General features: G+C 47.2%; 1 protein-coding gene across 1 annotated transcript in view; it reads right to left on the bottom strand.

Moving 5' to 3' along the window:
- Positions 1 to 1,599: 1,599 nt before the first annotated feature.
- The window catches only part of LOC135883988 (rho GTPase-activating protein 20-like), a 59,839-nt gene continuing 46,883 nt past the window's right edge, over positions 1,600 to 14,555 (bottom strand). Inside the window, exons 9-15 of the mRNA XM_065411265.1 lie at positions 10,489 to 10,677; positions 8,282 to 8,457; positions 7,761 to 7,922; positions 6,596 to 6,705; positions 5,393 to 5,582; positions 4,350 to 4,467; positions 1,600 to 3,338 (exon numbers count right to left, since the gene is read on the bottom strand). Of these exons, the coding sequence (XP_065267337.1) occupies positions 1,600 to 3,338; positions 4,350 to 4,467; positions 5,393 to 5,582; positions 6,596 to 6,705; positions 7,761 to 7,922; positions 8,282 to 8,457; positions 10,489 to 10,677 (2,684 nt within the window). The remainder of the gene's footprint in view (positions 3,339 to 4,349; positions 4,468 to 5,392; positions 5,583 to 6,595; positions 6,706 to 7,760; positions 7,923 to 8,281; positions 8,458 to 10,488; positions 10,678 to 14,555) is intronic.

Genomic DNA, 14,555 nt, shown 5'->3' on the forward strand with positions numbered 1-14,555 from the left:
CTCCACTGAGTGGGAATTAATCACTACTCGGGGGAAGCTGTAACTGTCTAACAGCTGCTGTTTTCTCAGCCGTATGTAGTCCAGTACTTGGACTGCATGGCAGCTTTCTGGCCAGAGAGGACCTTACTTCAGTATCCACTCGGCAACACTTCTCAACTACTTCCACAACTCCTTGGACATCATGCCAAAACCAAACCATACTCAATTCCTCATAAAAATGGTTAAGGATTTAATTAGGATCCCCACATTCACTGCCTCTATACCTCAGAAGGGAGTTCTTGAAATTTCACCATCAGTTAAAGTCCCCAGGAAATAATTATTTCCTCCAGGAGACTTATATAGGACCAGCCACTCACTGAGAAGAACCAAGGAGCAGACCCCCAGCTAGTGTAAATTGTCATACAGTAGAACCTCAGAATTATGAACATCAGAGTTACAAACTGACCAGTCAACCACACGTCTCATTTGGAACCAAAAGTATGCAATCAGGCAGCAGCAAAGAAAAAAAAAAGGCAAATACAGTACAGTACTGCACTGTATTAAATATAAACTACTAAAAAAATAAAGGGAAAGTTTAAAAAGATTTGAGAAGGCACGGAAACTGTTTCTGTGCTTGTTTCATTTAAATTAAGAGGATTAAAAGCAGCATTTTTCTTCTGCATAGTAAGTTTCAAAGCTGCATTAAGTCAATGTTCAGTTGCAAGTTTTTGAAAGAACAACCATAACATTTTGTTCAGAGTTACAAACATTTCAGAGTTACGAACAACCTCCATTCCCCAGATGTTCATAACTCTCAGGTTCTACTGTAGTTCCATTGAAGACAGTGGAGCCACAACCATTTACACGAGCTGAGGATCTGCACCAAATACTTGCTGGGCGAAGCCAGAAGAAGAGAAAGTGGATGCACGATAACAGATTAACATTGCAATTTTCAAGGTGCCTAATCCTTTAACTCAATGGGAATTGGGCAACTAACTCCCTTAGGTGCCTTTGAAATCTCAGCCTCAATCAACAAAGAAAACCCTTCAATTTTAAGCCAAACTATGGGGGGTCAAGAAGGTTAGAGAAAGAAGAACTAGCTGTGCATTTTGAGTTAGGGGTGAAGCATCATACTTTGGATTTCAATAAACATTGGTGACAAAAAATTAACAACATTGTGGAGTTTTGTACAAACTTAAAAAATTTGCAGGGTGACTCAAAGCTTTGCTCCACTGTCAAGGATCCACCATGATTTTTTTATGAAATGTAAGATAAATTCACTGTCCAATCCCCTCCACTCACCCACACACCCTATGACTTGAGGCAAAACAATCAGGAGAGCTTGAAATTCAGATTAAGGTGTCTGTACAATTCAGTTAATTTAAAACTCTAGGGGAGGATTCAGCCCACTGGGCACTGGTCAGTTAAGTACCTTTTGTAGAAAAAAGGTAGCAAAGAATAAAAAAAAACCCAAACCCAAACATTAATTACACATTAGCATCACTTCACACTTATTGACCCACACAGTCTGTTAGATTCTTCACACCTTGATCGTATCTTACAGAACATTTTCCCAGCACGCTGTATAAAAAACAGTCACAGTTCCCACTCTCTCCTCTCCTAGACAAATGTCTCTTCTGCAAATGCCACTGTCTTGCACTCCTCTGGAGATGCATCCGTGTGTGGTTGGCTTTTGAGCCACTCCACCCTGCCCCGGATGAGTTCGCTCTCCACAGCTTCTGCATCTGCTGCATGGCAGTTCTTAGCCTCATCGTGCTTGAAGTATTCCCTGACGGTGTTGCGGATGGAGGCCGGGAGGATGATGCGGATGGTGTGGCTGAAGGCGTTGACGCTCTTTCTGTGGCTTTTGGCAGATGCCACATGCTGAGCATCGTCCGTCAGCCCCTCTGCAGGGGGAATGCTTTGGGGAGTCTCTTTGCACTCCACCTGCAGCCGCTGGCTCGTTGCTTCATGATGGTATCTCCTGGAGACAGACTGCAGCACCAAAGGGGTGTTCTGCCCATAGAACACTGTCTGGGGTATATGGACTCTTACTGTTTGTTGGCTCTTGGACGTGTTTTGGTCACTGCTGCTGTTTGATTTGGTGCTATGGACGTTCACTGAGAAACCCTCATCCTCCTGTTCCATTGGAGACCCCTGTGGGCTTCCTTTATTTGGGGCCATGTAAAAGGTTATCTTGGTGCGCTTCAGGCTTTCCTGCCTGGGAGGGCAAACCTCTGGGCCTTTTATCTCAATGTGCTTAACTGATTTCTCCCTGGGCCCTTGCTGGCCAATCGCTGATGAGCTCTCATTGGTTGGGATATGAGTGGGGGGGTCTGTTTTACATTCAGACTCCTTGAAATAACATTGTTTTCTGAGAGCTTGTCCAGAGCCTCTGGCACATCTCACTTGTCTTTCCTCGTCCTCCCAGTCACTCTCATTTAACAGGCTTCCCATGGCTGCCCCATTGATGGGCACAAAGCCCTTCACTTCCCCAATGCTATGACTGCTCCCCATGTCCCTCTGCTCATACTTGCTCCATGAGTCCAAGTCACAAGGGTTCAAGGGCAAAGGAGATGTCAAGGGCTTTTTCCATTCTTTCAGGGACCTCTGTGCTGTCTTTGGAGACAAAGCATGGAGTCGGGTGGAAGTGCCAAACATGAAAGGCAGGGAGGAGACATCTGTGGGGCTGAAGGCTGAGGACTCAGAGCAGTAGGAGAAAGCACTGTCTAAGGAGCTTAGTGAGGAGGCTGAAGGGGAAGTGGTGGTCGAGGAAAGGCTGGAGAAGCTGGACCTGTTGGACAGGCTGGTTTTCTGAAGGCTGAGCTTCTTCACCCTAGAGCTGGTCTGAGGTGATTGCCAGAAATTCTGCCTGGTCTTATTCAGCCCAGGGCTCAGGCCTTCATCAATCAGCTTCTGGCTCTCCAGCTGCAGCTGCTTGAGCCTCTGGATGTAATCATTGTGACTATGCATGATGGTGGCATCACAGCTGGACTGGCGGGCCACCGGCTCATGGCACTGGGCGGGGAGCTGAGAGCTGAGGCAGACACTGGGCTCAGAAGAGCACCGATCCCTCGCAGGACTCAGTGAACGTATCGAGTCAATGGAGCAGAAGGAACCCTCTTCCTCTAGGAGGTCATAGCTGTCTGCGCTGGCATTCTTCCTGGTTTTGCTTTGGTAGCAGGCAGTGATCTCACTAAACAGATCCCAGTCTTCCTGCTCCTCTTCAAGTAACAAACCATTGGACGGGTCAAACATGGAGACGGCTTCAGGCACGCGATGATGCTTTGGTCTTTCCTGGTCACAGGCAGCAAACTCCATCTCATCAGAGGAATCGTTGTGCTGAGCCATGCCAATACCTGGGGAAGACATGCAGAGAGAATGCAAATTAACTCTTTGCAATTCTATAGAAATGCACATAATTATCTGTGTTCCTATCTACCTGCCAAAGTGCCTATCAACTAGGTACCAAAGGGTATGTCTGCACTTAGAGCTGGAGGCGATACCCAGCTTGAGGAGACAAACCCATGCTAGCTCTGATCAAGCTAGTGCGCTAAAAATAGAGGGTAGCTGTGGTGCTGCGAGTGGCAGGAAAGGCCAGCTGTCCTGAGTGTGTGTCCAGCATCGCAGCTTCTCACCCCCCTAGCGCAAAGTGCAGCCATACTCTACTGCATTTACTACTACAACTGAAACAACCGAGTACCTGCCCTTTGAAGATCTTCAAGTGCTTTATGAATGTTAATTAATTAATTCTCACAAGACTTCTGCAAGGCAGAAGGAGAAGTATTCACCGTGTTTTACAGTTGGGGAAACTGAGGCCTGGAGTGGGGAAATGATTTTCTCAAGGCTACCCGGCAAGTCTGTGGCAGAAGTGGAAATGGAACCCCAGAGTCCTGGCTCACAAGACTCAGGCTCTCATCATTAGACAACAGTCTGTGTGTATTCAGTAGAGGCACATGGATCCCTTTAAATTCTGACCTACCAAGTCTAATTTTAGAAAATTGGTTTAAACTGTTCCACTTAAAAAAAAAAAAAAAAAAAAAAGGCTGTTGGGAAATGGTGCTTGCTCCATGAATTCTGAGGCAAACTGTCTGTCTGTCAAACCTGGAGCAGCTGGAAACAGCAGCGGGGTAATGGAGAAGGGGGAAGCCTGCCAAATAGGGATGCATATCCGAGGTGCTGTGCCTGCATCCTCCAATGCCCTTGTCAAAACATAGGTAGGAAGTAAGGGGAAAGGACTGGCTGAGAACGAGTCCCCTCTTCTAGTTTCCCCTGGACAAGGAGTGTGGGAATTGTAGTCTTCTTTGTAAGAGGCATTTGACAGTGGTTGTGAGTGACCAGACATCTCTGGGGAGGTGCCACAGCCTTACCCAGGAAATCCTTTGAGCTTTTTGACTTTTCTTTGTCTGGTCTTTGAAACAGCGAAGTGATGTCACCTCCAAAAATTTCTGCTGAGTTTTCAATCAGGAACTGCACTAACATGGCCACCTGCCAAAGGAGAGGAAACACAGGGGTCAGTCTGGGGAAAATATATCCACCTCTATTATCCTCCAAGACAATTTAGCCCAGGGAGACAATATGATGATGCCTTTCTCTGCACAAACTCAACACTTAATCCTGAAGCTTCTCTTTGGCTCAGAAAGCTAGGAAGCACCTCTTCTAGCTTGGATGCTTGTGTATTAGTCATAGCCGGAGGCAAGAAGCTGGACTAAATGGACCAATAGTGTGAGCTGATACAGTAAATCTTGTGGTCCTAATTATTAGTGTCATCATCTCACAGGCAATATTCTGCCTCTGGGGAGATGTGTCATGATGTTAGATTTGTTCCTCTCTGCAGGATGGCGCCACCATTATTAGATATTTCAGATGGGGACACAGTTCCCTCCCTTCTAATGGGATGCTAAGTGCCCTCCTAGCAGGGCCGGCTCCAGGCACCAGCTTAACAAGCAGGTGCTTGGGGTGGCCAAGGGAGAGGGGCGGCACCTGTGGCAATTCGGGGGTGGCAGGTCCCTCACTCCCTCTAGGAGCGCAGGAACTGCCGCCGCCGATCGCGGCTTTTTTTTTTTTTTTTTTCCAATTGCCGCCGCCAATCGCGATCGCGGCTTTTTTCTTTTTTGCTTGGGGCGGCAGAAATGCTGGAGCCGGCCCTGCCTCCTAACCACTCCCAGCACAAGATGTCCAGCAGGGAAGTCCATTTGTTAGAGCAGATCATGACTTCTTTTGGTGCCTCCATCCTTGGAGAACCTCGGTGGCCAAGTCACCCCATAACAAGCTGCACAGGGTGGTGGGGGTGAAGCTAAAATGACTACTTACCTAAAGTAGTTTATCACTATATTTCCTTTGTAGGCTGAAGAGGAACATGTCATAGGAGATGGGAAGAAAGTCATGGGCAGAATCCCACAAGAGTATTTACCTTTTTTGTAGACCTGCTTTCCTCTTCAGGCCCAGTGGGGCTAGGAAGCCATAGCATGTTGGGAGCTATGCAAAGAGCCAGGTTAAATGCATTCATCTGATTCTCCCCTGAATTCTGCTCAATATGATGCAGGACTCCAAACAGGTGTCTGAGTAAAATGAGGTTGGCTTCTGGGAGCTGCTTCACCAAACTGTCCAGGGAAAAGAAACAAAGTAAAACAAGGAGCTTGTAAAACCTGGTCCCCAAAAATGACAATTGACTTTCAAAAGCCCTGCCTATACTACAGGTACAATGGCATTTTTGTAACCTGTTTGTGACACTCTCATCTGACCCCTCTACAACAAATAGGATTTAGTTACGTTCACCACACCATTATGTCGCTATCATGTTTGTGCATTCACACCTACCATGCTGTCTAATGCATTCTGGGAAAATTTGGACTTTAGTTCATAGTGCCTCAGCAGATGCTAGAATGCCTGGAGGACACACATACAGACCAATGCCAGCAGCACGGACAGTGATGCACTTTGCTAGGACCTACGGTACAGAGATCTGAGGGGAAGGAGGACCAGCCAAACTTACCGTTTTAACCCCCCCCCCCCCTCCGGGCTGAGCCAGGTATAGGAAGAGATTTGACATATAGGTTATGCCCATGTGATGCTAATGGACAAGTTCTGCTCAATGTGCCAGTCTGAGGCAGGTAAATAAACTCATCAGGTCCCTGATACTATGTCTGGCAGGCTACTCCTTCCTGACTATCACACTGATGTGGCTATCGTTTTAACTTTGTGCATGCAAGAAAGAACCACCATAGTTAAGCATCTAATTCCATTTATACCCAATGGTACCACTGAGTTCCAAATCACTGTCCTTTCTTTGCTTGAATTCTAGTAATTACGGCTGGTCATCAGAAAAGATTTTTTTTTGGTAGGGGGCAGGGCGGAGGTTTGGTAAAGAAAAAAAAAATCTCATGAACAGTTTTGTCAAAAATGTCAACATCTTTCACTAAAAAATTGTTTTGATGAAAATGTTCTGACCAGCTCTGCTAGCAACTGGCATTCATACGCATCAGCAGCCAGTGGAACAAGAGCAGTGAGCTGGCCTAGAGCAATATGAGGAGTCTCTTAGAACATGGCAACTATGCTGTGTGGGTGGAAATGATACATGCCTCCTCAAGAGAGTCACAGTGGGACATTTACATACCTTTTGATGGCTTCAATCTTATGCCCTCGATTTACTGTGTCCACGGCTTCCATCCACAGCCCGTGCATGTCTGAGGATAGAACACTATCAGGTATATTTCGTAGAAAATCCTGAATTAAATATATATATGCAGAGCAGTCTGGTCAGTTTTGAATCGTTTGTTTCATGATGCATAAACGTTCATTTTTATTAAACATAAGATAAAATGAAACATGATACAAATCAATTCCCACAAGGCCTCCCTGCTCCCCATGGCATGCAGCACTGCAAACAGACTTGGTCTGTGTGTCATAGAAGGAAAAGGACCATCTAATCCATCCATTGGCCAGAGCTGGATTATTCTCCATAGTATTGTACATTTGCCAGGGCTTCGTCTAGTCCAGATTTAAATGTCCAAACAATGGGGTTTCTACCACTTCCCTTGGGATACTATTCCACAGCCTAATATATGGCTTGAATTGGAATCAGTCTGAATCCCCCTCTCAAGCAAACAGTGACCTGGGGAGATTTCTACCCTGTAGGCTGGCCAACAAGTGGAGAACTGGGAACACATTTCAAGTGCAGGCTGAACTGTTCTCATCTCATTTACACCTCAGTCCTCCAGTGCCTTCCCACAAGTTCTTCCACAATTCACTGGGAAATAATTCACAGAGCAGCTCCACTTGCTGTAGCACAAAGAACTCCCCAAAGTCCTAGCGACATACGCCAATGAGAGCAGTGCCGTGTGGACACAGCAGCTCGAATGTTATACTGCAGTGTGGCTGCTTGCACTTGAGCTAGGCTAACTTAACAGGAATAACTTGAATGCAGGTAATTCAGGTTAACTCTGCAGTGCAGACACAGCCCTAATCTGTTTAACCCCTTGCTACCTGAGGTTCTGTTGTAGTTTTGCATTAGAAGGTACAAAAAGGGATCCTGGCCTGAGGGCCAATATTCCTTTCTGCATGTTAAAGACCATTAAAGCAGCAAATCTCCATTCATGCAGGGGCATGTCTCCTCTCTTACATGTACCCAGCCATGAGATGGGGGTGGGGTATGCAGAATGTGCCCAATTAAAAATGCTTTCCCCTGGCTGGCAGGCTCATGTTACTCCCCTCACTGAATGCAAAGTGCTGTGCTAGGGTATATTTTAGCCCAGAGGGCAGCATCGCTTGGAGTAACTTACAGTGATGACTGCTGCAGCTACAAAGACTGACTCGCCATCCATCTGAACATCATCTCCAGAGTTCAATTTCTCTTTCAGTTCCTTGCAGATCTTGGCATTGGCGGAGCGCCTGAAAATGCCCCTTGTGGAGGGACCTTCATGGTACAGCAGAAGCAGCATGTCCTAGGAGAAAGCCCAGCCCCAAGATAGATTTAGAAGGGTTTATCATCTGAACCCATATTGTGTCAGACCTCACAAACTAAGCAGGGCTAAGGCTGGTCAGCATTAGATAGGAGATTCTCAAGGAAACCTAGATGGTACAGGAAGTGCTATGGGTGACTCTGTAGGGGATGCTTTCGTTCATGATGTTGAATGAGTACTGAATCAATGTTATAGCACAGGAGAGGACTCCTCCGCCTCCCCCCCATACACACCTGGGTGACGGGAGCCTCAGAGATACCACAGATGACAGATACAGAGGTCGGTGGCTAGATGATCTATTCAAACTCATGCTGGGATTCAGGACATAATCCCCCTCTTACCATAATAGGCTTGGGGAGGATTCCATCAGGACACACAGAGGACAAAGACAGGCCGAAGAGTTTCCGTGGGGTGGGGGGAGAATGTGATGCTGGGCTGCCCGTGGGGGTGCTGGTAGTCCGGCGCAAAGCCCAGTCAATCAAAGATTTCTTCCTCTTGGTATGTTTCTGCAAGGATTCTGAAATAGCCAAGAGCCCCTTGCGTTACAGTGTGCTCATTGTGCAAGGACTGCATTAGCCACGTGGTGGGGGCCAGAGTCATGCAGATGGGTTTATATCTATTACAGTGACATGTAATGTCAAAATTCCTACGTCATGGACTGGAACTATATGGGAGTCTTGACTGGGAGAAGTCTCTTAAATCCAGTGGGCAGAGTAAGGTCAGTCACCCAATGAAAACCCACAGGGCAAATAGTTCACAAACACGCCATCGCACAAAGTGTTTGTACAGCGTCTAGCACGATGGGGGCCCATTCTTGGCTGGCCCTTCGGCACTACCGTAATAAACGTTAGTAATAATAACAACAGTAATTTATCTGCGGTGAAGAAGGGCTGGGCAGCCTTAATGCTGGGGACACCATTCAGTCATGTGTCTCCTTACTGCAGTGCCGTGAGTGGCTTAGGGCTGGGCATAATCCCTAGCACTTTGAGGGCTGAATGCTCCAAAGGAGTTAGGCACTGTGATGCTGTGTGCCACAACGCGTCACTTTTAGGGGCCTGGGAAAATCACTGCTATTCACAACGCCTGAGTTAGGTGCCTAGGCTCCTATACAATGACTGGGGAGAGCTAGCCATTAGAATGCAAGTCACAAAAGCCAGCAGGCTACGCGGGGAGCCAGTGGTGGGGGTGGGTGGGTACTAATCTCCACCCCTTTCTAAGAGATAGGCACCTAAGTCCAAGCTGCAGGGAGGCGCTTAACTCTGTTTCTGATTCTTAGCTGGGAGCCCCCTTTTGATTTAAGGAGCCTGTACCATCTTAGCAACACGCAGGCGGGAGATGGAGGAGAGGAGGAGCCCAGTGGTTAGGGTACTCTCCTGGGATGCAGGAGACCAACAGTTCAAGTTCCCCTCTTTGAAGAGGGATCTGCCACCTCTCAGGTGAGTGCCCTACCCACTGGGCTGTGGGATATTTTCCATATATAGGGAGTCCTTCAGTCTCCCAAGTTGAAGCTGTTGTACTGTGGGTTAATAATGTTACGGGGGGAGGGGCTGCTGCGTCATGTAAGCTCACCTATGGGGTCCGGATCTGGTAGGCAGCCCCTGAGTACACCTATCGGATCAGGTGAGTTAGGCTGGCAAGTGCCTCTCTTCCCCTGTTTTGAGAATCACTCCAGGACTTAGTTGGGAGATAGGCCCCTGAATGCCCACAGGCAGGCAGCCATGCATATGCCCAGAGTGAGAAACATAGGCACCTAGGGAACTTTAGTGCAAAAACATAGGTGCTAAGTGAGTTTAGGCACTTTCAAGGTTCAGCAGGAGTTTTGTTCATCACAGTGAACCCGAAACTGGAACTTAGGTGTCTAAAACACGGACTTCGGCACCTAACTTCTTTTGTGCATTCAGCCCTGAGTGATTAACTTCTTCTATCTCTTGGTGAATATGTTATCTGTGAATCATCTTTTTTAGTATGTGTGCAGCTCTACAGAGGGTCAAATAATATTCATCAGAGAAACTACTGGTGCATTTTTTGTCAATTGGCAAATACATTTGTCATGGATAATTCTTGTATCATTTGAATGGCTCTAGCATGGATGTTATTACATGCTGCGTTCAAGGCATCAGTAAACCATTAGCCAGTCAATAAACAAAGACCTCAGAGACAACATATCTTCTGTGCTTCTTGGGATGACCCGGTCAGAGAGTTAAATATGGTCTCTTTGGTGATGCTGTGTGTGGAGCATAGCAATTCATCCAAGGGGATCGTAACTTTCTGTTGAATGCTAATCAAGTACCTAAAATTTGGTAACGAGAGCCAAAGTAATGGTTAAGGGTGAAGTGCCGCTACCACTGAAGTCAATGTATATTCAGTGGGAGCAGGAACAGGCTCTGATTTATGAAGGGACAAAATCAACCCTCCTTTCACTGCAGATATAGTCAAGCTGAGAGTATCTCTCTAAAATAAAAACACAATGCAACAGAAAGTCAGCAACTGCCACAGGGAGAGCTCCCAAGTCCTTTGAAGGGACACACGGTATCATCCAGGCTCTCACCTCTCCTCAGCTGCCTTGGAGCTTGGGGTCTGGGTTTCAGGATGAACTGACACTGCCTGTCCTTGGGAAGCTGATCCAGGATGGTAGCCTCCGTCCCATCAGCTAGGAGTGTGTTGTTGTTGGTTCCTTGGTGCTGGTCAACAGAGTCTCGGAGGCAGCTCAGTATGATGCTGAAAGGATGCTCATGACCTGTTGCGACAAGAGCCACAGAAAGACCAGGTGAGGATGCAGAACTCATGAATTTCACACTGTGAAAGCAATTAGGGGACCCGGTTTGGTTTGTAGTGGTCAGACATCCACATCTCACAACTTCCACAGCAGTGAGTTGGTGGCAATCTCATCAGAGAGCCCAAGGACTGAATGGGCCATGGAGACTGAGCTCTGCTATTACTCCTTGATGTGCTTTCCTCTAGGTCAGAGGTGAGGTGCACTGCTGAGTGGCAAGGATTTGGGGAAGCCAATTGGCTCCGCTGTGCCAATGCTGCACATGCTCTGGGGTAAAGAGAAAAGTTTGACTGAAGTGGGTTTCAGCCTAGAACCTTGCACGAGCACCAGTGTTCTCTCTAATTTTTCCCATGCATGTGCGGAATTAATTTTGTTATGTGCACCAATATGGAGGTGATGTGTGACATATCACCTCCATATTGGTGCACATAACAAAATTCATGTGGTGGGGGTGGGGCTGAGGGGTTCGGAGTGTGGGAGGGGACTCAGGGCTGGGGCAGAGGGTTGAGATGCAGGGGGTACAGGGGGGATGAGGGCTCTGGCTGGGGGTGAAGGCTCTGGGGGTGTGGCTGGGGATGAAGGGTTTGGGGTGCAGGCTGCACCGGGGAGAGAGGACTCCCCCCAGCTCTCTCTCCCCGCAGCAGCACCTGAGCTGGGGCAGATAGGTGCCTCTCCCTGCCACGGTAGCTCCAGGGCTGGGGCTGCGGGATAGGCGCCTCTCCTCCGGCTGCAGCAGCTCTGGGGCGGGGTTGGGGGAGGGGCACCTCTCCCCACTGTGGCAGGTCCGGGGCTGGGGGAGAGGCATCTCTCTTCACCGCAGCCGAGTGCCTGCGCGGGGCTTAAGAGGCTGCTGCATGGCCACGCAGCTTAGAGGGAACTTAGACGAGCACGACATTCACTAGGGGAAAAAGCAACAGAGGGTCCTGTGGCACCTTTAAGACTAACAGAAGTATTGGAGCATAAGCTTTCGTGGGTGAATGCCCATTCACCACTGCTGATGAAGTGGGCATTCACCCACGAAAGCTTATGCTCCCAATACTTCTGTTAGTCTTAAAGGTGCCACAGGACCCTCTGTTGCTTTTTACAGATTCAGACTAACACGGCTACCTCTCTGATACTCTAGGGGAAAAGAAATCTAAGGAAAAAAGGAGAAGGATAAAAGTGAAGGTTCAGTTGCTTTTTCAGATGTGAGAAGTTGCCTTGAAGAACACAGACAGGAGTGTAAAGATCAATGCAGCAACTCTTAGATTTAAAATGATATTTTGGAAGGATATGCTGGATGGCCTCACTAGGCATTCATGCCTCAGCCTTCCCAAATCTGAATACAGAGGAACACATCATTATTAAGATTTGAATGACAGTAGTGCTTAGAGGCCCATTGTGCTAGGCACTGCACAAAATGCATAGTGAGAAATGATCCCTGTTGTGAAGAGTTTACAGTTTAAATGTAACCCACACACCTCCTGGGTGTGGTGTTCTATCCCATCAAGTGACACTGAGACCACTTAGAGAGAGATTAATGAGTCTACTTTACAGCCCTAGCTAAGAGCCATATGGCTTGAAGCTCATGCATTTAGCTTCAGCGGCCCCAGGTTTGATCCTGTCTGCCGATGACTGGGGTCTGTTGGAGTTACATGAACAGACAGGATGGACAAGGGTGGGAGGGAAAACAGAGAGGCAAAGTGACTTGTCCAAGGTCACACACCTGGCCAGTGGCAGAGCTGGGAATAGACCCCCCCCCTTCTCTCCTGACTCCCAGACCAGTGCACTATCTACTAAACACACACCCCTCTCTGAGTCACCCATTCTCAGCTTGTTTGCTTGTAGTGGCAGTGGAAAGTTTACTTTAAAACCTTCCTGGATTTGGTAACCCATTATAATACTGGCCATTGGAGATACGAAAAAGGTTCCTGAAGGATGGAGGCTGACTCTTGCTACGTGTGTGAGCACATGTGTATGTATGCACTGAAGGGTGGGGAGAATTGTTTTCTTAATAGTTTCACATTATCAGATGTGAATACAATCTCATTTGGAAAGACAATATAATTTTATTTACTTTAAACAGACACCAAAGGGACATGCATCAAGCTTGATCCATCTACCTTTGGGCACACATCTGTGTTTTTATGGGGGTGTCACTATTTACATTCCCCCCAACCACTCCATAAATATGTCAGGACTGTTTTTAAAATCAATCAATCAATCAGTCAAAAGCCACCAGCCCAAGCTTCATTAGCCACCCTAGATAACACTCTATGTGCACACCTCTATGTAACAAACCAGAATGTGTGTCCCTCTACTCACAAGCTACCCTACAACAGCAATCCAGTGTGTGAATTCCTGTGCTCACGAGGTATTCTACAATCAACCAACTGGTGTACATAGCCTATACTAACGTTCACTACTCTGTGCTCACACGCTACCCTACAATAAAAGTCCAGCAGGTGCTTCCCTTCACTAATGTCCGTAACAAAAAAGCATGCTCAGACAGCACTTGCGAGAAACACCAACAATCACAAACCAATGTGTGCTGCTAAGTGCTCATAAATAACCCTACAATACAATCTTACGATGACAACAAGCTCTTAAGAGCAAGCCTACAATAACAAACCAGTGTGTTCAAACCCTAGAGGAGAATTAATCCAGAAAGGAAACCACATCTCAAATTCAGCAACAGTGGGAAAGTAACTATTTTTTAAAATGACGAAATACACATTAGAGAGATAAGGTGGGTGAGGTAATATATTTTATTGGACCAGCTTTTGTTGGTGAGAGAGACAAGCTTTCAAGCTACACAAAGCTCTTCTTCAGGTCTGGGAAATGAAGAAGAGCTCAGTATAGCTTGAAAGATCGTCTCTCTCACCAGCAGAAGTTGGTCCAATAAACAGTATTACCTCACCCACCTTGTCTCTCTAATATCCTGGGACCAATACTTCTGCAACTACGCTGCATAAGAAATACATTTTGACAGGCATCACTGGAAGCTGACTGTGTATCCAAGTGCAAAACTTGTCCATTGAGGTACCACTCAAGCCATTACATGTTATGATTGAACCTCAAAAGATTTAGCCTAGGTAGCTAATCATCAGTTCAGCCCTCAGGGTAATGGTCAAAATATTGGGCGTGATGCTTGGACCTTAAAAAGTTCTGTTCAGATATGCAACCCGCAGTTTAGAGCAGTGCTTCTCAAAGTCGGGCCGCCGCTTGTTGAGGGAAAGCCCCTGGCAGGCCAGGCCGGTTTGTTTACCTGCCGCGTCCGCAGGTTCAGCCGATCGTGGCTCCCACTGGCCACGGTTCGCCGCTCCAGGCCAATTGGGGCTGTGGGAGGCAGTGCGGGCCGAGGGATGTGCTGGCCGCCCTTCCCGCAGCCCCCATTGGCCCAGAGTGGCGAACCGTGGCCAGTGGGAGCCACGATCGGCTGAACCTGCGGACGCGGCAGGTAAACAATCCGGCCCGGCCCGCCAGCAGCTTTCCCTGAACAAGCGGCAGCCCGACTTCGAGAAGCACTGGTTTAGATGCTTCAGAGCAACTTTGATCTGGACATTGTGTAACACACAATAACAGAGTGATTCTTTGTTCCCTCACCATTGCTAGATCACATATAGAATTCTGATTGTGTTTACGAGAGTAGCACAAGGGCAGCCTGTCTCTTTCAAAAGGATCAGTACTTCATAGCTCTGGTCATGTTAAAAGTATCAGGAGGACAGTGTACCTTCTGGTATTTTGGGGATTCTGGTCTCTGACAGGAACTGCAAAGATTTGAACAGATATTAAAATAAAACTTAAAACAAATAACCAAAGTTTTTTGAACTTCAGAAAAAGTTCAGGTTGGGTTTGATTCT

Source organism: Emys orbicularis, chromosome 9, assembly GCF_028017835.1.
Source record: "Emys orbicularis isolate rEmyOrb1 chromosome 9, rEmyOrb1.hap1, whole genome shotgun sequence".
NCBI classification, from domain to species: domain Eukaryota; kingdom Metazoa; phylum Chordata; order Testudines; family Emydidae; genus Emys; species Emys orbicularis.